The sequence below is a fragment of the Myxine glutinosa genome, chromosome 1 (assembly GCF_964187855.1).
Source record: "Myxine glutinosa chromosome 1, kmMyxGlut1.1, whole genome shotgun sequence".
In the NCBI taxonomy this organism is placed as follows: domain Eukaryota; kingdom Metazoa; phylum Chordata; class Myxini; order Myxiniformes; family Myxinidae; genus Myxine; species Myxine glutinosa.
This window is the reverse complement of record NC_136261.1, coordinates 358869377-358897262: the sequence shown is the minus strand read 5'-3', so window position 1 is coordinate 358897262 and position 27886 is coordinate 358869377. Positions and strand designations below refer to the sequence as shown.

Genomic DNA, 27886 nt, shown 5'->3' with positions numbered 1-27886 from the left:
ACGAGGGGAGTGCTTATTGTAAGGGAAGACAGGGAAAGCATGAGTATTAGAGGGAAGGAGATAGTTAGATGATGCTGTGTGTGTGAGTATGAGGATGAGCTTTAGGTGCAAATGAGGAATTGAGTGAAATTGTTTGTGGATGAACTTGGTGAAATGAGGCATTGGTCGAGAATGGTTGTGTGTGTGAGAATCTGGTTATTGGTGAACTTGGTGAAATGAGGCATTGGTCGGGGACGACCGGAGAAAGTGTATGAGTGGTGTATTGAGGGCATGTGTCATGGTGTTGAGTGAATGTACAGGTGTGTGGAATAAATGGTGTGTGGAGTGAGTAGTGTGGAATGAGTGGTGTAGAGTGCATGGTGCAAAGGAGTGGATGGGGGAAGATAGACCCCTTCACGAATACCCGGGGAGGGTAGTTGAAAGTTAGGTAGAGGGCTTAGGTAAATTGTTTGGATATTGACATCTGTGGTGCAGACAGTAGCAAGTTGTTGCTTTGAGGGGTGCATGAGTGGGTGGAATGGCTGGGTGTGTGGGCTTAATTGGTAAGTATGGTTAAATGGGCACTCCGCCACTGGTTGTCTGTCGGCCAGGTGAGGCCGCAGGTAGGCTCTGGGAGCCAGGTAGAGTTCAGTGTAGAGTTCAGCGGGGCCTGAGGATCTGAGAAGGACCCGGGTAGCCCAATGCCAGAGAGGGTATCAGAGGGGTGAGAGAGCCAGGAGGGGCCTTCCCTGAGTTAGGGTAGTCGCAGGAGCTAGGCAAGCTCGGGTGGTGACTTCAGTGGCGGAGGTGCGCAGGTAGGTAGACCTGCTGGTAGAGCCACACGACCCAGCCCCGAAATTGTGCGAGGTCGGAAAATTGAGTACCAGCTTGCTGGGATGAATGATCACGGTGTGTACCCCGATTTAGAATAGGTACACCGTATCCCTGCGCATCTTAAGAGCGTGACCAAGGGTTGGCGTCAGGAAGGGCATGCGGCGATAAAAACATTGCCTCAAACAGGGAACCATGATTGTCATGGGGCCCGCAAGGCTAACCCCCGCTCTAGCAGGGAAAATGGCCTTAAAACGATCATTCATTCATTCATTCACATAATATTAGTTTTCTATAATATTGCAGAAGTAGGTGGACATATACAATTCATCCTTCGAATTACACCTTCCTGGATATTCTTTCTGTGGTCCAGGAACAAACTTGGATAAAATATTAGATGAGGCTGACAATCCTAAACCTAGGTCTAAACCTCTAAATAGGGTTGATGAAGTGTGTATGAAGCATGGTATTGATTATGGGAATAGCACTACGTTGGAAGAAAAACACGAAGCTGACAGAGAAATGTTGTATAATTTGTGTTTGATACAAAATCCAACGTTGAGAGAGAAAGTTGATAGGTTTATCATGGAGAAATTGACAAGTGCTAAATGGAGACTTGGGCTTGGTTATTAAAAAAAAACTATTAAGCTCTAATGATGTCATCAAGACTGATGAGCAAATAGTTTTAGCTGATGAATTACATAAACCTATAATCACAAAGTTTAAAAGAAGGAAAGTTTATTCCAAAGGCACTGACCACATTTGGTCTGCTGATTTAATTGAACTAAATAATGATGGGGGATACAAATATGCTTTAACCGTTATCGATTTGAGGAGTAGATTTTCAAGGGTTGCTCCTTTTTTTTTTTTTTTTTTTTTTTTTTTTTTTTGTTGTTGTTGTATACTGAATCGAGGCTCGTGAAAGAGCTAACCTTTATTTCACAAACAAATCAACCAGACAAACAAAATATACAAAAAGAGGGAGCGGAAGACAAGATGGGGAGAGAAGGGGAAGCACACAACCACAACATTTGAGAGCAGGGAGAAGTGTGGGAGGGAGAGGGCTTGGGGGCAGGAGGCGTGGGAAGGGGGGGGGGGGGTGGGAGAAGTATAAAACACAAGGGGACAAAAGAGGAATGAAGGAGTGAAGGTGAGCAGAAAGTCTTGATTTTGGCAGTTTAACCATAAGAGGGTTGCAGGCAGATCTTGTGCGACCTGTAGGAATATTTGGCGGACAGAGCCCAGAGAGGGCTGGGGGGGCAAGGCCAGAGAGGAGTCGGTAGAAGACGGAAAGACCACCAACCTGCCTGCGGTGAGTGAGTGAAAGGCCCTTGGAGTTAGCTACATCGCGGGAGATTCCAATGATTCTGAACGCTTTGGTTTCAACAGCGTGAAGACGGGCTAGGTGTGAGGCAGGAGCACCAGACCAGAGGGGAGAGCAGTATTCCATAGAGCTGCGGATGAAAGCCTTGTATGTGGTGAGGAGCTCAGGTGTGCCAAGGAAGGACTTCGCACGACGGAGGATGCCCAGTCGGCGACTGGCTTTGGAGGCCAGATTTGAAATGTGGTTTTCCCAGGAAAGATCATGGCAAATAGTGAGACCCAAAAGCTTGAGTGACAGAACTTCTTGGAGAGGATTATTCAGAAAGTGGATGGGAGGGTTTTCCAGTCCGTCTTTTCGGAGAGATATCGTAAGAGTGTGAGATTTATCAGGATTGAAAGACATGTTCCATTTGTTTGCCCAGTCTGTGATTTTGTCCAGGTCTGCAGAGAGTGAGGAGGCTGCAGACTGCCGATCTGAGGGATGAGGAATGGAGCGACAGAGAGTAGAGTCGTCAGCAAAGAGATAGAGAGGATTTTCAAGAGAGTCATAGAGATCATTGATGAAGACCAGAAAAAGCACAGGGCCCAGAACACTACCTTGGGGAACTCCAGCCTGAACAGGTAGAGGAGATGAGAGAAACCCATTCAGGGCCACACGTTGACTACGACCAGAGAGGAAGTCCGCCAGCCATGCGTGGAGATTTCCATGGATACCAAAGGAGGAGAGTTTGGTGAGCAGAGCAGGGTGCCAGACCGTATCGAAGGCACGTGAAATGTCAAGGGAGACGGCTCTAATTTCCTGTTTGGCGTTGAGGACCTCCATCCATTGTTGAGAAAGCAGAAGCAGCATGTCCAGAGTAGAGTGACCAGGTCTGAAACCAAATTGATGATCAGAGATCAAGCCATTGGAGAAGAGGAAAGATTTCATATCTGAAGCAATGATGGATTCCATGACTTTGCTGATAATTGGGAGAAGGCTGATTGGTCTGTAGTTGCTGGGATCTGTTTTTGCACCTTTTTTGTGCAAAGCGGTGATGTTGGCTGATTTCCAAGCAGATGGCAGATGACCTTGAGCAAAAGAGAGGGTGAAGAGAACAGAAAGAGGGAGTGAAAGAGCGGAAGCACATGATTTTAGGACCCGTGGGCTGATGCCGCCAGGACCAGTTGCAGAATCAGAATCAGAGTCTAGGGTTGACAGAAACTTTTCCACCTTGTCAGGAGGAAAGGACACAGAGTCCAGGAGCAGCTGGGTACGACTGGGTACGGTGGGTACAGAGAGGGATGGGTTTGGGACACAAGATTTCGAGGCAAACATAGAGTTGAGGCATTCAGCTTTTTCACGTGCGGAGTCGGCCGTTAAGCCGTTTGAGGTGAGGGAGGGGATGGCGGGGGAACAAACACCAGAAACAGATTTGACCAGATGCCACCAGGATTTGGAAGAGGGAGACAGATAAGAGTTCGGTCTTGAGAACGGTGAGATATTGTTTCCTGGCTCTCCTGAGGGTGGACACACACTTGTTTCGGGCTTTGTGAAAGGAAATGAGATTTCCTTCCGTTGGATTTGCTTTCCAGGAGACGAAAGCAAGTTGTTTCAGGGCAACAGCCTCACCACAAGATTCCATGTACCATGGACGGGAGGAAGGGTATGACAACTGAAGACGAGATGGGATAAATCTGTGCATGAGAGAGAGCAATTTACTTTGAAAGAATTCCCAGGATGAGTTGATGTCAGAGGCAGTAGAGATGGGAGACCAATCCAGATGATTGATGGCTGCTTGAAGACCATGCCAGTTGGCCTGAGTGAAATGCCAGACTCGTCGACGCTGAGGAGGCTCTCTGAGAATGGTCAGAGAGATGTCCACTTTGACAAGCACATGATCAGATGAGCCGATTGGAGCAGAAGAAGAGCAGCAGACATTTTCAGGGAAGTTTGTCAAAACCAAATCCAGAAGAGAAGATGCTCCGTTGACTGAGATCCGGGTCGGGAAATTGACAGATTGTGTCGGTCCCAGTGAGTCGCAGAAGTCCTTTGCTGAAGAGCCATGGCTGGTGAGAGAGGTACCCACACCCAGCCAACTGGCATGGTGACAATTGAAATCACCACATATGAGGAAGAGAGAGTTGGGATGGGTAGATAGAAGTTGGTCCATATTATCAGACAGCGAGATGTAGATGGAGTCATCGCTGTTTGGTGGACGGTACAACACACATATGAACAAAAGGTGGGAGCGAAGGGGAAGCCGTAGCCAAAGGTATTCCTGGGGGTGAGGTGGAGAGAGGGCAGTGGAGGGCGAGTGAGGAAGAGAGTTTTTTATAAAGATAGCAACCCCACCTCCAGGACGAGGCTCAGGTCTATCATACCGGAGGAGGGAGTAAGCTGGGAGAGATACCAAGGCATCAGAGACATCATGAAGGAGGAAAGTTTCTGTTAAGCAGATCACATCTGGTTTGTCAGAAGCAACCTGTATGGAGAGATCAGTCAAGTTTGAGCGAAGGCCCCGGATGTTTGAGGTCCATACCGTTAATGACGAGGAAGGGGGAGCATCGGGTCCAGAACAGGGGGGGGAGGGGTAGGGTAAGATGTGGAAGAGGAGGAAGAGGAAGGGAGAGCTGTTGAAGGTGTGTCAGAGATTTCAGAGATTTCAGAATAGCTTGGAGAAAGGGAAGAATGGGGCGGACAAAAGGTTTGATGGAGATTGGGTGAGGCACAGTGAGGTGTTATTTGAGGAGGGGGAAGAGCGAGGCAGAAGGTTGGGGGAGATGAAGGTGAAAGTTGGAAGGGGGAAGAAGCAGGGAGGATGCTTTGAGGAGGAGGAGTGAGAGGAGTCTAGGAGGGGAGGAGCGAGGGAGAGTCTCAGAGGAGAGGGGTGTGGGGGGGAGTTTAGGAGGGAGGGGAGGGAAGGGGCAAGGGGGGAGATTTGAAAGGGATGGGTGATGGGGAGGATTTGGAGGGGAGGGGTGAGATTGGATTTTGAAAAGTGTACGATTCATGGGAAACGAACATTTTTTGCAAAATGAGTTTGAGACCTTCGAGTCAAAAATACGTTTGAGGACACTGAAGGAGGGCTGGAGTTCTGGGTAGTTTAGGGAATGTAGAAAGGAGGAACTGTAAGAGATGGTATTATATATATTTTTTGGAATGAATAGATTTGGTGAGCAAGACGAAAGCATCCTTTTGTAGGAAAAGAAGAAAAGGGTGTTATAATATATGAGAGAAAATAGTTGTTCGGGGGAGAGATTATACATTTCTAACCACGTGATCGCAAACGAAGAACGAACGAACAAAAAAGAACAACAAATAAACGAATAAGACCTGGGAAGGAAATATTTTTTTGGGGTTTTTTTTTTTTTGAGTAGAGATATTAAACAAGGAGGTATGGGGTGAACGACTGGGACGAAACAGAGAACGAAAATAAATGCAGCGCATTCGACGAATCGCTGAGAGAAAAACAACACCACAAGGTCGGAGACGGTACAGTAGCCAAGCCTACGAGTACTAGGCCTCAGAATACTCGATACGCATTAACCGACGATTGTGTATACATGTACGAAAAATTAGCACCGAAAATTTTCCAAAAGATACGCTATAGGTACATACACCGAAAGATAGATACAGTCTCGACAAAAACACAATTGAGAAGGATCACTTAGCTTCGAAAGCGTGAGCGCATGGAACAGCTTTGAAAAGACGTGACCTCGCCGTGATCTCGCGAGCTTTCATTCCATTCCATCTTTGAAAAACAAAAGGGGTAATACTCTTATGTTAGCTTCTTTTTTTTTTTTTGTATACTGAATCGAGGGTCGTGAAAGAGCTAAAATGAAGGAGCTAGGCTTTCAGTGAAATATTTAGTAAAAGCAAAAGGAAACCAAAGAGGTTATGGACTGATGAGGGAACAGAGTTCCATAACAAAATATTTATGAAATTTCTCAAAGATAAAAAAAAACCCACCTTTAGAGGCCATTTTTCCCCGCAAAGTGGGGGTTGGCCTTTTTCTGGCACCGTGGTTGTTGTTGTTTTTGTTGGTCCCCTTTTTGAAGCAATGTTTTACGGCCGGATGCCCTTCCTGCCGCCAACCCTGTTTGTCGCCTTTTTACGACAAACAGGGAATTACCAGTGAACTGGTACTCAATTAGCCGACCTCGGAAGGATGACAGGCTGAGTCAACCCCCCTGGCGTTAATTCAGCGATCGACCGGGATTCGAACCCAGGATCCTAGGATCCTAAGCTGGCACCCTAGCCACGAAGCCAACACGAGGCTGTATTTCTGAAAGAATTTCTCAAAGATAATGGTATTAAATTATACAGCACCTTTAAAGAAGGGAAGGCAGTTGTTATTGAGCGTTTTAATCACACTTTGAAAGAGAGATTATAAAAAAAATTCACACAACTCGGTTCTCAACAATGGGTATCTTTAATTCAGGATATTGTAGATAATTACAATAATACAGTTCATTCATCAACAAAATCAAAACCATCAAACATTTACAAAATTGAAAAAAAAACCAAAAAAAAAAACCTTTAGAGGCAATTTTTCCCCGCAAGCGGGGGTTGGCCTTTTTCGGGGACCGTGGTTGTTGTTTTTGGGTCCCCTTTTTGAAGCAATGTTTTATGGCCGGATGCCCTTCCTGTCGCCAACCCTTTTTGTCGCCTTTTACGACAAGCAGGGAATTACCAGTGAACTGGTACTCAATTAGCCGACCTCAGAAGGATGACAGGCTGAGTCAACCCCCCTGGCGTTAATTCAGCGATCGACCGGGATTCGAACCCAGGATCCTAGGATCCTAAGCTGGCACCTTAGCCGCTAGCTCAACACCAGGGACTTTTAAAAATTTACAAAATTGGAATAAAACCACCTTTAGAGGCCATTTTTCCCCGCAAGCGGGGGTTGGCCTTTTTCGGGAACTGTGGTTGTTGTTGTTTTTCGGTCCCCTTTTTGAAGCAATGTTTTACGGCCGGATGCCCTTCCTGACGCCAACCCTTTTTTTGCCGCCTTTTAACGACAAGCAGGGAACAAAACAAAACAAAATTGGAATATGAAAAGGAAATTCATTTAAGGAATCCCAAGTTTAAAGTTGGTGATATTGTAAGAATATACAGATGGAAAAGCCATTTTCAAAAAGGTTATACAAAGAGATGGACGAATGAACTTTTAAAAATTGTTGATGTAATGGATACAGTTCCTTGGACTTACAAATTATATGATATGAATGGGGAAGAAATCTTGGGGTCATTTTATTCACAGGAATTACAAAAGACACAAGTAAGCAGCTAATACCATTGAAAAAAATAGGTTGGCGCTTCACAATCCTCACAATCCTTCACAATCATTTCATAAAGGATACACCGCTATGGACACTCGAGGACCAAGTCCGGGGTGTATCGTAGGTGGTGTATGCTTTGGTTTTGGTTTCGGGTGAGGAAAACTCAACTCTAACCCTCACATTAAAACACAAAATTTGTAAGTCTCTAAACAACTGTCAAAAAATTTGGTCAAACAAGTGGAACAAGTCTTTCAATCCTGAGAAATCTCACACTCTCACTATATCTCTTTGAAAAGACCATCTGGACAACCCTCCCATCTACTTTCTCAACAATCCTCTCAAATAAGTTCTGTCACTCATGCTTTTTGGTCTCACTATCTGCCATGATCTTTCCTGGGAAAACCACATTTCCAAGCTGGCCTCCAAAGCCAGTCGCCGACTGGGCATCCTCCGTCGTGCGAAGTCCTTTCTGGGCACTTCTGAGCTTCTCACCACATAAAAGGCTTTCATCCGCAGGTCAATGGAATACTGCTCTCCTCCCTGGGCTGGTGCGCCACTGCGCCTGCCTCACACCTAGCTCGGCTTCAGGCTGTTGAAACCAAAGCATTCAGAATCATTGGAATCTCCCATGATGAAGCTGATTCTGAGGGCCTTTCTCTCTCTCACCACACTCATGTTGGTGGGCTTTCTGTCTTCTACCGACTCCTCTCCAGAGATTCCCCTGCTCTGTCTGTGCTCTGTCCCCCAAATATTCCTGCAGGACACACAAGATCTGCCAGAAATCCACTTTGGTGAAACTGCCAAAATCAAGACTCTGCTCACCTTCACTCTTTCATTCCTCTTTTCTCCTGCCTCTGGAACAAACTCCCACACTCTCTTAAAACCCACTCCTTTCTGCAGGTCTTTAAAACAGCTGTTCACCACCATCTCTTATCTTTCCCAGTCCAAAACCTTGATCTTTTCTACCCCCGTTTAAAACATCCCAAACCACATCTTTCAATCTCCAACTTCTTTCCTGAAATTCCTAGTAGTGTTCATTTGCTTTATTCCGTGTACCCCTTCCCTTCCCCCCTTCTCCCCCCTCCTCCCCATCGACCCTCTCCCTTTCACAGATCTACTGACGTCCCTGCTCTCTACTGTTGTGCTTGTATGCTCTCCTCTCCTCTTCTCTCCCGCCCCCGTTATTGTCCCCCGTCACACCGCGGAGCGAAAGGGGGACTATGGTTTTCCCCTCCGTTCATGTGTGCATGCGTCCATGCAGGCGGGCGTGCGTAAGAAACGTGTGTGCGTGCGTAAGCGAAGGACCGAATTCTAATTTGGTGTGTGGGTGCAATCCACGTCAAAATCCAAGATGGTCACCGCCATGTATTTCTGACCTTGAGTGGAATATCTTGAAAAATAAGCGAAGTACCAACTTCTAATCTGGTGTGTGGGTGTATCTACGCATAAGGAAGAACGCTATTGAAAATTGGGTCGCCACGTCAAAATCCAAGATGGCCGCCGCCATGTATGTCTGAACCTTGTGAGCGGAATATCTTGAAAAATAAGCGAAGTACCAACTTCTAATCTGGTGTGTGGGTGTATCTACGCATAAGGAAGAACGCTATTGAAAATTGGGTCGCCACGTCAAAATCCAAGATGGCCGCCTTGCGTCTTCCTCTTTGTCAACTCGTCACTTCACCGACGGGGGACCTAGGCGTAACGCTTGTTGTACGTTTTATGTGTCCGTGCATGCTTTCGTGTGTAATGTGTTAGCTCTTACACGAGCCTCGACTCTGTATACAAAAAAAAAAAAAAAAGGAAAATCTCTACTTCGCTCCGTACTTGTGAGCATTCTTGTATGTATTTGCAGTTATTTTCTCAGGGTGGGCGAGTCTTTAAACAACAACAACAACAACCACAACAACAACGTGCAAAATTCCATCCACAATTATAATAAGCTGAAAGCTGATTGGCTGGCAGATCCTACAGAGGAACTTTGATTTAAATAACACTAGTGTTTCCTGTGTGGCATTGGTGGAAAGAAAAAATTAACAATGTCCGTCTTTCCCGATTTTGGTGGGAATCGGGCCTGACTGCGTAAAGCTACTGTACAACAGCTGCAATGCTGCATGCACATCCTGGAGTACCTAATCTCCTTGGATTCTGCTAATATGTGCCTGCCTTTACTCGTGTCAACTGAATGCCACAACTGAATGCCACAACTAAATGCCACAAAAGTTATGAAAAAAATTGGATGAAAGTCCACAAAAGGAAAAGTCTTTCCCAGTCAATGTAAAACCTTTCTGTAAGAGGTGTGTAGTTGAACTGCAAAGTACCAGAATGGAAATGATGATTCTGGGATTGTCTTGCACAGACGAAACAGATTGGTCTCCTTAAAATCCAAAAGTAAAAACCAAAAAAAATCCTTTAATAAATCCAAAAGAAAAAAAAAAAAAAACCTTTAATAAATCCAAAAGGGAAAAAAAAAACCTTTAATAAATCCAAAAGTAAAAAAAAAATCCTTTAATAAATCCAAAAGTAAAAAAAACAAACCTTTAATAAACCCAAAAGGGGGAAAAAACCTTTATTAAATCCAAAAGGGAAAAAAAACCTTTAATAAATCCAAAAGGGGGAAAAAAACCTTTAATAAATCCAAAAGTAAAAAAAAAATCCTTTAAGAAATCCAAAAGTAAAAAAAAAAAAACCTTTAATAAATCCAAAAGGGAAAAAAAACCTTTATTAAATCCAAAAGGGGAAAAAAACCTTTAATAAATCCAAAAGGGGAAAAAAACAACCTTTAATAAATCCAAAAGGGGAAAAAAACAACCTTTAATAAATCCAAAAGTAAAAAAAACAAAAAACCTTTAATAAACCCCAAAGTAAAAAAAACAAATCTTTAATGAATCCAATAGTGAAAAAAAACAAAAACTTTGATAAATCCAAAAGTAAAAAAAAAGAAAAACCCAAAAGTAAGAAGAAAAAAAAAAGGAGCCTTTTTTCTTTGAGGTCATCGCTCGCAAGTGCGTGTTAGGTTTTGCACAAACATTGCAGTAACATTATAACCCTCTATAGGAGTCAGTTGATTATGGTCACCACCTTCCCAGAAACCCCTCCCAACCACAACCACTCTCCCACACCCACCTGACTGTTGATCGGACTTCCAATCGCCATCATATGCACAACGTGACTCTTGTAAACACTTTAGGCGATCAGTCTCTCAGCCTCTAAATATCCATGCCAAAGTACATCCCAAAGCGTTGTGTGCTACATCAAGTTCAGACATTATTTATGGAAAATTGTGCATCGTATGTATGACATGTTATGTGTGCAAAATAATATAATGTTTGAGCTTTCACCTCCTCTCCCCATCTCCCCGAACCCCAAACGCCTACATTCCTTCCTGTTCCTTTTTCAACCTTCCTCTTTCATCCCACCTCTTCATTCTCTATTCCGATATGATCCACTATTTGCTTCCTTCTTTTTAACCCTGCCACCAAAGGTGGATGGACGTTATGTCTTCACCCCCGGTTGGTTGTTTGTTTGTTTTTGAACAGGATATCTCAAAAAGTTGTGAACGGATTCAGACGAAATTGGGTGGAGAGGTTGGGTATGTCACAAGGACGAAATGATTCGATTTTGGTGAAGATCCGGATCCGGATCTGGATCCGAGATTTTAAAAAGTGATTCTTCACCATTGAGAGATAGGGGGAAAACAATATATAGCACAATGTCTCAAAGTTGTGGACGAATTCGAATGAAACCTGATGGATAGGTTGGGTGTGGGACAACTGACGAGCAAGAATTGCTTCAAGTTTGGAGGAGATTCGAATCCAGATCCGGATCAGAGAGGATTTTTTAGGTGATTCTTCACCATTGAATTATAGGGCCAAAAACGATAGATAGCATATTTCAAAAAAGTTGTGGATGGATTTGGACGAAACTAGGTGGATGAGTTGTTTAGGTGACAAGAACAATCCGATTAGATTTTGGTTCAGGTCCGAATCCAGATCCGGCCTTTCAGCGGATACAAAATATAAACTGTTCAGCCTGGTGGAGGTATGCTCTCTACCAAGTTTCGTTCTAGTTCAAATGTTCTTTAGTCAAGTCTTCTTTCCAAGTCTTCAGTCCAATGCTTCCCAACATGTTCTCATGTGTACGTAATATCTAGATACATGATTATTTATGATATTTCTCCAGGTTGGTTGAATTCCTCTACTTCCCTGTAACCTGTTTCATCTACTGCATGTAAAAATAGGGCTTTGTTACAAGATGTGAAATAATTACGGTTTTGGTGACTCAAATGTAAAGAGGATTTGCCACATATTACCGTTTGGTGATGCTACAGGCCATTAAACAAAAGCTACTATTTTGGGAGCTCTGAGCTTCCAGTTCCTGATTCTTTTCCAGGCAAAAGCGTCTGAACGTTAATCCTTGTAGCTGAGAGTGTTTGGGCCTGCTGTGGTCAGTGTATAAAAGCCAATATTTTCCCAGCATGACCGATGCAAGATGTTCAGCTCAAACAGTGAGCTGAGAACTCGTCATTATGGTTGGTCAGGACAGCTCACTTGGTGGCCCCTCCGCCTCTGGACAATCCGGTTGTATATTTGCTTCCATATGGGGTGGATCAGGCCAAATTCTACTGGATTGGTGCAGTGCCGACAAAGCCCATCCTTTGTCAAACAAAATGGCCACCTCTGTAATTGCCACCAAAGAAATGTCAATGAAGATCAGATGACTTGATGATGAAGGAAAAACAAGTTTTAATTTTTAAATAATGGTGTATTTCTTGTACTAGTACACCCGCAGACTCCGGGAGGGGCAGGAAGGGTCATTCCTCTTTGGGGTATATAGATTACAGTCGATCTATGGTCGGGTCTCAAGAACATTGGGTATGTGTTCATTTACCAAGTTTCTTGTAAAGAGATCGCCTCGTGGCTTAAGCATTCGAGCAAGCACTCCATTCAAAACCGTTAAGGAACGGCTGGCTTGGCAAGCGCTAGCTAGCTGCTTGGTAAAGAAGCACAACCCGGGCTTCCTCCCTTTCAGTTTCGTATGAAACAGCAGGAGCGAGTTTCAAAAGTTCGCGATGCAAAATGCCATGGTAGCGGCAGAAAGGGCCATGTTATTAACCCAACATTTGTGGGTTATATAGAGTACAGTAGATCTTCGCTCAGTTCTGGAAGTAAACCTTACTTCACGGATGTCGGGATTCCTCCAAATTTCTTCATTTAGTGTTATAAAGAGCATTAGCGACTGTTTAAAAAGCTAAGCATTCGTGTTTGTGGTTTATAATATTTTTACTTCCTGTAGAAGCCGTTGCTCCCACGGAAACGCCATTATAACTATATGCTATTTATACACGTTATCACTGCAGGGAAAACGCCTTAGGGAAGTGGGATATTATTGGTATTAATTTTGTTTTGTAATAACATTAACAATATGCGATTATAATTAATTTTGTTATTAAAAGCGTCTTTGGAAAAACGCCACGATAAAGCTCATTTAACATTTATATACACCTCAACATGCAACCCCATTGACAGCAATGGCGAGCAAACTCGCTCTGGGGGAGAAAACCCCCTTGGGGAGGGCGGCAAATGAATGCGCTACAACCTTCATTGTGTAACCCTTCGTCATCCTGTCAAGTTTGGTTGAGATTGGATAAGTAAGGACGAAATGTATTTGCATCAAAAATTCATCAGACAGAGAGACAGAGAGACAGAGAGACAGACAGAGACAGACAGACACAAATGGCGTATTTTAGTATGATGATGGTCAGTACTTCGCTCAAAGAAGTTCAAACTTATTGTTATTGTTCTGCATTTCAGGCCCAGTGCAGAGATGACTTCATCCAGGAGCGATACTGGGGCCTCATTGGGAGAGACCCTTTCATGGCTCTCCAACGGGATGGGGGGCTATTTATGGGACCTTTACCTGCAGCTGTTGGGGGACAAGGAGGGGCGTGGGGATCTGCGGCAATCCTGGAGGCCTTTGGTTCCCAGTGGCGACACTGTAAGGAGAGGATGCTGACCCAGCTCGTTTCTATGGAAACAAAACTTCGAAAGGTATGTGGTCAAGAGCAGTTAGGCATTTGCTTTGGGGGCCATCCACATATTACGTATGCAGAAATGGCAGAATTTTGACCTTTCACAGTTGTATGACTTTTAATGTCCCCCTTGCTTGCATATCTTTATAATCTGTTTTGTCTCCCATCTTCCATGCCTTCCTTATACCCGCACTCTCCTGTATTTTCCACCCCTCTCTTATTAGTCCCCTACCCAGAGGGGACTATAGGTTTGCTCTCTGTCTCTGACTGTCTGTCCCGCTTGTCGTTTTCTTGAATTATTTCCATACCCTTTAACATATTCAACTGAAACTTGCTACATGGCTTTATTATTATAAGTTACAGAACAAGTTTGAGTTTTAGGGCATTTCAGCAATTTAAAAAAATTGTTATGGCTTTACTATGCAAAATATTGGGACCGGCAGGAGACATATATTGCAAAGCATTATTCTTCTTTCGCCTGCAGCACAATGGATGTGGGTAGCGTCATTTGCTGGGGGCATAGCTGTGCCATTGATGCAGTGCCCCCTGTGGGTTAGGACAGGAATTTGTTTTTTGGCCAGGATGCTGGTAACGGCTCGCCTACTCTCAGTGGAGGACACCACGGTATCTTTAGCGTCCGCCAACAAATGCTATCATACAGGAAGCCCAGTTTAATGTCCATCTGATGGTCTGCACACATATCGTCTGATATCGATCAATCTTCTTGCCTGCGAAACACCAGGACGGCAGTTTATAGCTGGGCCGAGATTCAAACTTCAAACTCATTCAAACTCAGGCCAGACAGCAAAGAGGCGAGTGGGCCTACCTCTACACTATCCTGCCACAGCACATTCTTATTTCCCTCGGTTATCTTTTCTGTGTCTCATTCCCTTTCCTTTTGACCCATCCCTTGAGTGTGCACCTTGATCCTCACGCTGCATTCATTGCTTAAGCCCTGTATCTATCTACAACTACCACCTCGCCCCAAGATAATTATCATGTGTAACACGCTCCTAAACTGGCCCTTGCATTGTATACCCGATTTCTACTATTTTTGCCCAGGCCCAATAACTTGTATTTCTTAAAAGTGAAATACGTCTGCCAATCTACCTGGTATCTGCCAGGTATCTGGGTTATATTTTTAGCCCTGTTTGTCTGTTTATCAACCCTCTTCTGGTGAAACTGCCAAAATCAAGACTCTTAATTCACCTTCATTCCTCTTTTCTCCCGCCTCTGGAACAAACTCCCTCACTCTCTTCAATCCCACTCCTCCCTCCAGGTCTTTAAAACAGCTGTTCACCACCATCTCTTATCTTCCCCCATCCAAAACCTTAATCTTTTCTACCCCCATGAATTTCACCCCAGATCCACTTTTTTTTTGAAATACCGACCACCAAATACCCCCCACCTTCCTATGCGTCCTCCCCCCAAGCCCTCTCCCTCCCACATCTTCCGCTGTCCCTGTTGTTTGCTGTTGTACTTGTGTGCTTCCCTCTCTCTCCCCATCTTGTCTCCCGCTCCCTTTTTTGTATGTTTTGTGTGTCCGTTTTTTTTTTGTTTTTTTTTGTGATTAATGTTAGCTCTTACACGAGCCTCGATCTTGTATACAAAAAAAAAACAAGAAAAAGAGCAATCGGAGATTGCAAACCCTCGCCAGGATGTATTTTCAGTGGTTTTTAAGGCTTTTGTGTTAAAACAAATATGGCGGCCGAACCACGTGACCGATGACATCATTTTTTTCCCCTAAACTAATTTATTCCTAGATTATGCTCAATAAATTTAATCTTGATCGGATGAAGTTTTGTACTTGTCTAATTATGACATCATAATGGAGGCACCTATGACATCGTCATTAACATATTTTATTCCCCATGGAGAGTTCTTTACAATGAGCCATGTCTCAATTTTTTCTATTCAGCGCTTTCCGAGATATAGAGGTGCAAAGTTTTTCGGTTTTTCCAAGATGGCGGACGAACCACGTGATCTATGACGTCATAATTCTCATTAAAAAATATACAGGTGGAGTTGCACCTATGGTGAAAATTTCCTGTCAATCGGACCAACGGTTACAGAGAAAATCATATTTATTGTGTGTGGACAAACAGACAAACAGACAAACAGACAAACAAACGGACTCAGATGCAATACCCTCTCCTCTGGCGAGGGTAATACAAATCTGTCTGTCTGTGAGCAGGATATCTTAAAAGGCCGTGGTCTGATTTGGACAAAACTTGGTGGACTGGTTGAGTGTGTGGCAAGAACAAGCCGATTCGATTTTGGTTCAGGTCCGGATGTAGATCCAGCCTATCAGTGGGATACAAGACGTAAACTGTTCAGCCTGGGTGGGGGAAGTAAGCGCTCTACCGAGTGCCCTTTTAGTTCGCCCATGCAATGAGAGCATCTCGGCTTTCCTGAATCTGAAACAACCACTCCTTCTTTACGACCTTCATCACCTCCACACTCCGTGGCATCTGAAATTTTGCAATTCTACTATTTACCCCACTACCAAAATCCTTGATGTAAATTACAAACAATAGTGGTCCTAGTCATGATCTGCGAGGTACCCCACTATGGTACTTACAAATTCCCAGTCTAACATCCTCCCAATGACGACCACTTCCTGCTTCCTATTCCTCAGCAATTCTACCAGCCACTCCACAAACCCTAACCTCAACTATAACAGCCTCGTATGTGTTGAGACTGTTAAGGTAACATGTTGAATCCCTTCTGCAAGTGCAGGTATATTTCATCCATGTACTCGCTTTCACATACCTGATCGGCGACACCCTGTAGAATTCCAGCAATTCCCTTAAACTTTATCTCCGTTTGGTAAACCCATGTTGGTTATCTTTAATTATTATTTATCTGGGTGGTTCCTCATCTGAATCATAATCAGTATCTCCAATACCTTTGCAACTTCCGCGTTCTGCTTCCTTTAAATTATACAAGCTGTCTCCTTATCTCTTTCCTTACCACCCGGAACTCACCAAACAACCCTTCCTCACCTCGAGACAGATCCTCTCTGCCTCTGCGTAAACGTTGAAGCAAAATAACTATTTAAGAAGTCTGTCATCTCGCTTCCATCTCGCTTCTCGCTTCATATTTTGCTTATTGCAGCCTTCCTGCTTCCTATCCCTCACTCAGTTATTGGGATTCGAACCCAGGATCCTAGGATCCCAAGCCGGCACCCTAACCGCTAAGCCAACACCAGGCTTCATGACCCCCACAATCTGGCATACATAATATCTGGCCCCTTAAACTCCCATTAACTATATCATTTCCTCCACCACCGAAGGCGTATGAAGGTTGTGTTTTCACCCCCATTTGTCTGTCTGTCTGTTTGTCTGTCTGTCTGTCTGTTTGCCTGTTTGTCTGTCTGTGTTTGGCTGTTTGTGTGTTTGTCTATCTATGTTTGCCTGTTTGTCTGTGTGTTTGCTTATCTGTTTGGCTGTTTGTCTGTATGCTTGGCTGTTTATCTATCTGTTTGTTTGTCTGTCTGTCTGTCTGTTTATCTGTTTGGCTGTTTGTCTGTTTGTCTGTCTGTCTGTCTCTGTCTGTTTGTTTGTCTATCTGTCTGTTGGTCTGTCTGTATGTCTGTTTATCTGTTTGTCTATCTGTTTGTTTGTCTCTGTTTATCTGTTTGGCTGTTGGTCTGTTTATCTTTTTGACTGTTTGTCTGTTTGTTTGTGAACAAGATATCTCAAAAAGTTGTGGACGGATTCGGACGAAATTTGGCAGAAAGGTAGTGTATGTGACAAGGACGAAATGATTAGAATTTGGTGAAGATCCGGATTCGGCTACAAGAATTTTAAGTGATTCTTCACCACCATTGGGAGATCGGGCCAAAAACGATACATAACAGGATATCTCAAAAAGTTATATTTCGAGGAGGGATTTGGACGAAACTTGGTGGAGAGGTTGTGTGTGTGACGTGGAAGAATTGATTCAGTTTTGGTGAAAATCCGGATCCAGATCCGGCTGGTATAATTTTTAAGTGATTCTTCACCATTGAGAGATGAAGTGTAACATAGCATATAACATGATATTTAAATCATGACATGACATGATATTAAAAAAAGTTATGGACGAGTTATGACTAAACTTGTTGGATGAGTTGGTTTGGTGACAAGGACAAGCTGATTAGATTTTGGTTCAGGTCCGAATCCAGATCCGGCCTATCATTGGAATACAAAACATAAACTGTTTATCCAGGCGGAGGTATGCGCTCTACCGAGTGCTGATCAAGTGCTGTACAAACCATGACGTTTATTTTGATCCTTTCCTGAACCGCTGGTGTGCACTCAGCAGAGGGCACATGAGAGCAAGATTCTAAGCAGCATCCATTTGGTGGACACATCAGCACCCTTTACTCTCCATTTGTATTTATAAAATTATGATGCTATTATTTAGCAATATCATTTGCAATATAAAGCTGCCACAGTCTCATTCAGATGCACAGTACTCGCTCTAAAGAATGAACATGGCAGTTGAGCAGGATAAATGCAAAGATCGAATAAGTAAGTCATTCAAGCAATCTGTAGGCCAATCGATGCTTTTTGTTGTACGTTTTTGGTTATAATTTGAAACTGAGCTTATATTGGAACAGTGAAGTCAAATTTGTTATTATTGCTATATACCCTAGAAATTTGGATTTGAGACCAAAATATGAATATGAGGCAAGAGGACAAAAGGTAAGCTTTTATTTATTGGTATTTCTACAGTCACGTGAAAAAGCAAGTGCACCCCATGTTAAGTTTTGACTTTTTCAACATATTTCAACATACAGCTATTTGATCTTCATTTCAACAATATTGACAGATAAAGGTGATATAATATAACAAATATCATGAAACATTTACATTTTGTAGTCCATTGTATAATTTAAATACACATAAATGCAAATTTCGCATGTGGAGAAAGGAAGTACACCCCGACATTTATCACTACTTCAAATACCTAAAATTACAATCAGGTGCACCAGCTCAGGTGCAAATGATTAGAACATCGTTAGAGAGGATCTTGGAGGAACCTGTCTTATTTAAACCTCGGACATTTAGTTTGGTTTGCTCTTTGTTGTTGAAGTGTGCGGCGTCACCATGCCGAGATCAAAAGAGCTCTCTGAGGCCTTCAGAAAGAAGGTTATAGATGCCTACGATTCTGGGAAGGGATTTAAAAAGATCTCCAAACTATTTGAAATCAATCATTCGATTCCGGAAGATCATCTACAAGTGGAGAAGATCCCAAACAACTGCCAACTTGTTCAGGCCAGGCCGCCCCAGCAAGTTCAGCCCGAGAGCAGACCGCAAGATGCTGAAAGAAGTCTTTAAGAACCCCAGAATGTCATCATGGGACCGACAGGTAGCTCTTGCCATTGTTGTCAAAGTGCACGAGTCTACCATTAGAAAGAGGCTGCACAAATTTGATCTACATGGGAGGTGTGCCAGGAGGAAACCTTTGCTGTCCAGAAGGAACATCAGGGCAAGACTAAAGTTTGCCAATTAACACCGAGGCAAAGACCAGCACTTCTGGAACAATGTGCTCTGGACAGATGAGTCAAAGGTAGAGCTATTTGGCCACAGTGCCAGAAGACATGTTTGGCGAAAACCAAAGACAGCATTTGACCACAAGAACCTGATACCAACTGTAAAGCATGGTGGTGGAAATATTATGGTTTGGGGCAGCTTTGCTGCATCAGGGCCTGGGCAGCTCACCATCATAGAATCCATGATGAATTCTTCATTGTACCAGAGGGTGCTTGAGGATAATGTGAGGCCATCTGTCGGAAAGTTGAAGCTCAACCGAAGGTGGACCTTGCAACATGACAATGACGCTAAACATACCAGTAAATCCACCAAGGAATGGCTGAAAAGAAAGAAATGGAGGGTTCTGGAATGGCCAAGTCAAAGCCCGGATCTAAATCCCATCGAGATGTTGTGGGGGGATTTGAAACGAGCTGTGCATGCAGGAAACCCCTCAAACATCACACAGCTGAAAGAATTCTGCATTGAGGAGTGGGCAAAAAATTCTCCCAGTCGGTCAGAGACTGGTAGACAGTTATAAGAAATGACTACTTGAGGTTGTTTCTGCCAAAGGTGGCAATACCACCTATTAGAGCCAAGGGTGTACTTACTTTTTTCACATGCGAAATTTGCATTGATGTTTATTTAAATTATACAATGGACTTCAAAATGTAAATGTTTCCTAATATTTGTTATATTATATCACCTTTATCTGTCAATATTGTTGATAATGAAGATCAAATAGCTGTATGTTGAAAAAGTCAAAACTTTACATGGGGTGTACTTACTTTTTCACGTGACTGCATGTATATATTGTCACGTCTAAGGCTCCCATTAAGACCTCAGCGTCGAGACTTTAGTCTCGGGAGATGGACCGAAAGATATTTTATTGCACTCAGTTCAATAAATTGATTCTAATTTATCGTTCTCCAAGGAGCATTCAATTGGGCCGAAATAATGGTGGCAAACACACAGAAACAGATGTCTCAAACACGCTTGCTTACCTTTCAAAGGATTTATTTTGTAAAACAAGCATTCTGAGTATTGCGCTGCAATACATGTCCCCTACCGGCAGTCTGTCGTCCGGAAAACTTTTGGAGAAATTACCAAAGTTCAAAGTGCCATAAGTTTGTCAAAAATGATCGAAACATCGTGAAGTTCGAACTTGATCTGTAACTTATCATGAGGAAACCATGTACAAAGTATGAAATCATTAGCATTAAGAGTTTAGAAGAAAAAAAGTCCGGAAAACTGTTCTTTGACTGACAGACTGACAGACTGACTGACAGACTGACAGACTGACAGACTGACAGACTGACAGACTGACAGACTGACAGACTGACAGACTGACAGACTGACAGACTGACAGACTGACAGACTGACAGACTGACAGACGGAGGGATGGAGTGCAAACTTAGTCCCTCTGGTGTACACCGGTAGGGAACTAATAAAATGTTTGTCTCTAAAAATATATTGTCGAGCGGACCCTTCCGGTTAAGACCAGGGACCCTAAGACCAGGGATGGACCAGAACGGATTTACTGGAGGCGACGACCAAACACAGATTTTGCTTATGTAGCGCGGGAAGAAGAAGGGAAGTGGAAGCTGTGGTAAAAGTGCTTACCTTGAGCGAACCGACGACAGCTTCGATCCTGCAGGGAAATTCATGAACTCGAACAAACAAGATTTAATGTACAAAAATAGAGATTTATTCCACGGAACCCGATAACAAGAAATGCGACGGTAATCAAATAAACTAAATCCTATATTGGGATCCTACACACCGCACCTCGAATACGCACACAGGAATGGATGAAAGGAAAAGAATCATCGTGTGGTGGAATGGGGTGCGTCTTAACTGTCCGCCGTCTTGTCCCCACGCGGCTCCAAGCTCCGCTGCACACCACGAGGTCCCTCGCTCCAAGCTCCCAAGCACCGAGCACCGCTCCAAGCACCACGCGTCCAACGCCCTAAAAGCACCACGCGGCCCAAAGCACTGCCAGCGATCTCCACACGAGGTCCACCGCTAGGAGAGACGGGAGAGAGAACAGCGTCTTGACAAGGAAAGCCACAGGGAGGAATGCGACTGCACCGCTAAGAGCCAAGTCCACGTCCAAGTGAGCTGCTCGTTTTTGTGTCGTCCAGCGCGTCCTTTTTATAACCTTCCGGGTGACGTCAATCTTGGCGCGCTCCCCAATCAGCGTCGCGTAGCTTCCCGCCAGCCACTGAACCTTCCAGCGACCTCCCTCCAATGAACAGCCTCCCTCTTCGTTGCGTCTTCGCACCTCCTGCACTGGTTGGCTGGAGGTCCGCGCCTACCGTGCTGACCAATCACAGGCCTCCTGGGCATGTTGCTATGCAAGTTCGTGATGCGACCGGCGGCAGCCATCATCGGCGGTGTCCTGGCCTGGTTTCCTGTCCGTTTTCTTCCAAAGTCATTGTCAGGGAAGGGAATTTAATTACTGTGTGCAATAAAGGGCCTGTCTAAATGTCTACAGGTGTACATTGCCATAAGCGACAAAGGTTTGATCACCAGATGTGACACACAACGGCTGTTATCTTTAATCCCTCCACTATTTAACACCCGAACATCGTGGTATGTTCACAGGTATACCCTTATCCCGACAAACCGCCTCAAACACAGAACTTATTACAAGGTAGATTCCCTATCGCGACAGTCGAATACCTACCTATACAGATCTACCTGGCTCTAGATATTCCTTTACCCCACCGACATAACACAGCCCCCCCCCCCCCCCCCTGGAACCATAGCTCCTGCTAGGTTCACTGCAGGCGCTACCATTCCAGTCCTAACACTTACTGTCTCACACTTAATTAACCTACGACATAAAGCAGGAGGGCTGTGGGAAGTGAGCCGGAGCTACTTACCTATCCTCTTTAACAATCTAATCCCCTTAACAGTCATGCAAATATGTACAATGATCTCCGTTCGTCGCTCCTGTGGTGGGAGGAAACAAACAACACTCAAAAACTAACTTCACCACAAACTTATCCTGATCTTGCAAAAATTCAAAACTCTAAACATTTGTACTTATCCTTATCCTTATTTGTACTTATCCACAAACTTATCCTTGCCTTGCAAAAATTCAAAACTCTAAACATTTGTACCTACCCCGGTCTACAGACCGCGTCCCCCAGTGGATGCCACAAGACACAACCTTACTTGCGGGGCCATCCCAATGTACCCCTAAATTTCCGCGGGCCCTGTTCAGGTGCTTCAGGTGAGTGACATGGCTCGGTGGATTTCGCCCACATTCATTCAACACAAACCCCTTATCCACACATACTCATTCCAAAAATCATTACCAAGCACGTATTTCACCCCCCCTGCAGGACCATGGCATTGATGTCATTCGTGTGTGCATTTCATTTCTCAACTAGGCAGCGGGGAAGTACCGCACAACAAGATGGTGGGGGCGCTTCAGGCTGTGGTGCCCACAGTCCCAAAACAAGTCGACCAACTTACAAGTTCATTGCCGCCCCTCCCCCCCCCCCCCCCTTTACCTCTTGGCCCCGTGACAGCCCAACAGCCCTTTCTGCCGTTACCTCACCGGTGAGGGTCTCCACACACCAGGCTCCATTGCCTCCTGCTGCCGCGCAGCTCCCCGAGTCGCCGGGGGTCTCTTTTACCCCATGGCGCCCAACCAGACCCTCCACCGACGAGCTCCAATTTCCAGATACCACCGGCTGCCTGGGGTAATTGCCGCAGAGGGGGGCCGCAGGCATCGCTCCTCAGAGCCTGATCTGTACCTGCGGACACACACACGTTCCCCATCCACAAGATCCCAAACACACATTTCCTCCCCCGCTGCCATTCAATTCTCAACACATTTCCATAGATGGTGTTACAAAAAGTTGCCATGGCCTGCCATTGTGAAATCCCATTCACATTTAACCAATACATCTTCGAAAAAAACAATAATCATTACTCATCTCCATTATCTCCAACCTCACGACCACTTGAAAACACATCACCACAACACTAACACAAACGCCACCCACAAGACACTGTGTGGCACACATTCCATCCCCCTCACCGGCCATGTCATCACTCTCACCCGCCCCCAACTCCAAATTACCTGTCCCCATAATTTCCATAAGCAAGTCCTGCAGCCTGGGACAGTAAACATCAAGGCCTTACCTCTACCTTGATGTACAGGTAACTTCCGGTTGGTCAAGCCCGAAGTGCCATCCACCCTCCAAAATCCCAAAATTTATCATTGGGCCTGCCAAATTTCACCAAATTTCTCTTTTCTCCCCACTATACTGGCAGGCATGTGGGTCCGCAACCAACGGTCATTATCACCACACCACTACGTGTGGCCACGACAGCTCTGCACCTCTACCGTGCAAGGGTCATCGGGACAAGGTGAGCAGTCAAAACGCCAACATGGCCCATGAGTGCCCACAAGGGTGCGACCTACCATCCATCCTTCGGCCCCCCTGCGAGGAACACCGCTGCATCAGCCCCAGTTGGCCAATGTGGTGAGCACCTGCTGCCTCAAACACTACCGCACACAACCTCGGCCCTGGGGGAGACGGTCGCAGTGCATGGCATTCCCCTCACGTCACTTACGCTGCCCTCATTCCCCAGTCCACAGAACTGCAGCCCCCAGTGCCCACCCACACTTGACCATGCCAAGGTCCAGTCGACAGCCATGCTCCACCAGGAGACCCACCCAGAAGACATGGTCCACACACCTCGGACACCCATAGCACCACGTTGACCCCCAGACCCCCAACTCCATCCCCATGATCCCGCGTCCCAAATATCGGCACAGTCGCTCCCGCAACCAGTTGAAAGCCGTGTCCTGCTACCCTGTCAATTTTATCACAGCCTCCAACACTTTGGTCTACACACCTGGATCAATAATGGTGTCACTATGCAGTGCCTACCATGACATTTCAAAATTCACCCTTAAATTTGCATCGAACCCACAGATTACCCATGCCAAACATTTTTCACATTTTACTAAACTCACCAAAGAAAGATGCTTTGCCATACACATGCCAGCCGAGCATGGCCCGTATGCTCGGCACGTTGCAAATTCCCGATCACATGAACCCCATGGCTCCCTTCCCAAACCGAGAGTCCATAAATCATAACGGACCATCTGTGGAAGGTCACTCACACCATCACGTTCCACAGATGCCCCAATGGTTGTCCGGCAGGCTATCTCATTCCTGTCCATTCGGGTCGACCCGCGTCCATAGAGCAGCATGGCATGGCAGGTCACCACATGCCGGCTGTCCCAGAGTCTCAGGAGGAGGGTGGCAGGCCGCATGCCCGGGTGGTCACAACATCAGGCCCAAGTTGGCCGTCCGCAGTGCCACCACCAAAGCGTGACCCACAACACCTCCCCCTAGTGGTCCTCAATATTTGCCATCTCAGGCTTGAGAAACCACCTCGGACCCCCTGGAGGTCTTAACCCCCACCAGGGTCCGGTGACCCTGTCGGCCCGAGCCACCCGCTCGGGCGGTGCCCCGACGGACAAGGGACGCCACACTCCACCAGACCCCCCGTGGGGCCCAGGTCGTACCTTGACACCCAAGGCTGGACCCCATGTCCAAATCTCGCCAGCCCAGCCCCCCAGCTGGCTGGCATAACAAAATTTCCAAAGGGGCAACTTTTGCCCGAGGCCATCCCCAATGACCTCCCCTGGTCCCAATTTCGCAGCCCGGGACCAACTCCAACCAAGGCTGCTCCACATCAAACTCCCATGTAAATCTAAATTTCTTTCTCCTTTTAAATATTTTCATTTCCACTGCCAAAACCGCAGCTGCAGGTAACAACCCCAGGTTGTTCTGCCCCTCCCTGCAGTTGTTCCAAATTCCCTACGGGGACCAAATCGTCAGGCTCGATCTCCCGATCCTTCTCTGTCCGAATCCAGCCCGGAGCCAACACACTCCCCCAACTGGTTGTTCAATTTCGCAGCCTCCGTTGCCAAATTGCAGTGTATGGTGAGGGTCCCTTCGGTCACTACAACCTCCTCCTCGGACCGACTCACCTCATTCCCCAAACTCCTTTGGGCCTGGTCAACCTTGTCCTCCACGGGACTGTCCCAGGTCCCCAGCCGCTGAATCACCTCATTTCCATCATCCCCATCAACACTTTGCGGCCCCGACAGGTCTTCCCCAATAAATACCCGGTACGGCTCCATTACCCAGACCCCCAATAATGTTACCCCCTCTTGCTCTGAACCACCGCCCTGGTGCTGCAAGAATTCCAATTCGTCCCCCCGTTGAGGTGTTGTGACATCCACCCGGCCCCGATAAACCTCCAGGCCACGATGTGGGAAACATCCTCTATTACAATTTTCACATTCCAAATTTCCTTTCCCATTCACCTGTGGGCACTCCACGCTCACCTGTTGGCATTCCCCATCTACCTGTACATTTGCAGTTTCCCGTTTAATTCGCTTGCCATTCCCGGCTCCTGAGCCCCGTGCACATCTGCATGGGCCGCACTCTCTCCCATTCCTAATTTGGCTTCCCCCAGTTCCGATTCAATTTCTGCCACCCTTGGCTTCTCCTGGGCCCCATGTGAATCATTCTTTTGTTCTACCTTCAATTCATTCGTTTGTCCATCAATTTCCTTTTCCATTCGCTCACTCCAAGCATCCATTTTAGCCATCCATCGTGCATGACGGGCATCCAATTTATTTTCCAATCGCTCACTCATTTCATCCATTTTGGCATTCATTTGCTCACTGTGCTCCCTCTGAGCCCTCATTTCCCAAAGCAATTGATCCAAAATCTGGTCGGTTATCGGGGCCGTCCCAACGGCGGGGGAAGCTCCACCACTGCTCTCTTCCCCCACTACTTCCGACTCACTCCCAATGCTTCCCGCATCTTCCATTCTTTCTTCCTCCATATAGCTCACCTCCTCCTCTGTCGAGAGAAGATCGCTACCCCCACATGGATTTTATTTTCACCTCAGAATAAAATTTAAATTTTCCGAAGACGCGATATCACGCTTCATGTGCCCAATCGACTATGCAATTTGTCGCCTCCGACTAAAACATTTTGCGTTCAAATTCTCCACTCCTTGACACCAAATTTACTCGGGGTTCAATCCCACTCCTCGACAACAGTTGTCACGCGGACCCTTCCGGTTAAGACCAGGGACCGCGGATGGACCAGAACGGATTTACTGGAGGCGACGACCAAACACGGATTTTGCTTATGTAGCGCGGGAAGAAGGGAAGTGGAAGCTGTGGTAAAAGCGCTTACCTTGAGTGAACCAACGGCAGCTTCGATCCTGCAGGGAAATTAATTAACTCGAACAAACAAGATTTAATGTACAAAAATAGATTTATTCCACGGAACCCGATAACAAGAAACGCAACGGTAATCAAATAAACTAAATCCTATATTGGGATCCCACACATCGCACCTCGAATACGTACACAGGAATGGATGAAAGGAAAAGAATCGTCCTGTGGTGGAATATGTCTTAACTGTCCGTCGTCTTGTCCCCACGCGGCTCCAAGCTCCGCTGCACACCACGAGGTCCCTCGCTCCGAGCACCACTCCAAGCACCATGCGTCCAACGCCCTAAAAGCACCACGCGGCCCAAAGCACTGCCAACGAGGTCCACCGCGAGGAGAGATGGGAGAGAGAACAGCGTCTTGACGAGGAAAGCCACAGGGAGGAATGTGACTGCACCGCTAAGAGCCAAGTCCATGTACAAGTGAGCTGCTCGTTTTTGCATCGTCCAGCGCGTCCTTTTTAAAACCTTCCCGGTGACGTCAAACTTGGCGCGCTCCCCAATCAGCGTCGCGTAGCTTCCTGCCAGCCACCGAACCTTCCAGCGACTTCCCTCCAATGAACAACCTCCCTCTTAGTTGCGTCTTCGTGCCTCCCGCACTGGTTGGCTGGAGGTTCACGCCTACCGTGCTGACCAATCACAGGCCTCCTGGGCATGTTGCTATACAAGTTCGTGATGCGACCGGCGGCAGCCATCATCGGCGGTGTCCTGGCCTGGTTTCCTGTCCGTTTTCTTCCAAAGTCATTGTCAGGGAAGGAAATTTAATTACTGTGTGCAATAAAGGCCCTGTCTAAATGTCCACAGGTGTGCATAGCCATAAGGGACAAAGGTTTGATTACCAGGTGTGACACACAAGGGCTGTTGTCTTTAATCCCTGCACTATTTAACACCCGAACATCCTGGTATGTTCACAGGTATACTCTTATCCCGACAAACCGCCTCAAACACAGAACTTATGACAAGGTAGATACCCTATCGCGACAGTCGAATACCTACCTATACAGATCTACCTGGCTGTAGATATTCCTTTACCCCACCGACATAACAATATGCTTAAATGTGTTAGTCCACATTTGACCAGGTGATGATCAACTGAAGTCATCACAAAGATGGAATTTTGTAAAAACTCTCAAACTGGAGGGAAAAACGACACTAACAAGCATTCTGCGTATTGCGCTGCAATAGATGTCCCCTACCCGGCAGTCTGTCGTCCGGAAAACTGTTGGGGCAGCCTGCACGTATTGCACTGTGTGAATTATACAATTACCAGCTCACGGTCTGAGGTAACTCGGCTAATAATTATCCGATTTGCACCAAATTAAGTTCATGAATGGTTGCACAGACCCCCACTTCTAACTAAAAGGGGGAAAAAAATGTAAATCGGAGTTAAAATAAGCCCGCAAGGTCACTCCGTGGAGCAGCCTGCACGTATTGCACTATGTGTGAATTATATAATTACCAACTCACGGTCTGAGGTAACTCGGCTAAAAATTATCCAATTTGCACCAAATGAAGTTTATGAATGGTTGCACAGACCCCTACTTCTCACTAAAAGTAGAAACAGAATGTAAATTGGAGTTAAAACAAGGAATATTAACAGCTTTGACTTACCGCACTCCAAATTATAGTCCGGAAAACTGTTGGGGAAATTACC

General features: G+C 45.6%; 1 protein-coding gene across 4 annotated transcripts in view; it reads left to right on the top strand.

The window, feature by feature from the left end:
• The window catches only part of LOC137414052 (cortactin-binding protein 2), an 81654-nt gene that overhangs the window by 23160 nt on the left and 30608 nt on the right, over nucleotides 1-27886 (top strand). For all 4 annotated transcript variants that reach the window (XM_068099516.2, XM_068099539.2, XM_078769967.1 and 1 more), the window contains exon 3: nucleotides 13206-13442. In XM_068099516.2, the coding sequence (XP_067955617.2) occupies nucleotides 13206-13442 (237 nt within the window). The remainder of the gene's footprint in view (nucleotides 1-13205; nucleotides 13443-27886) is intronic.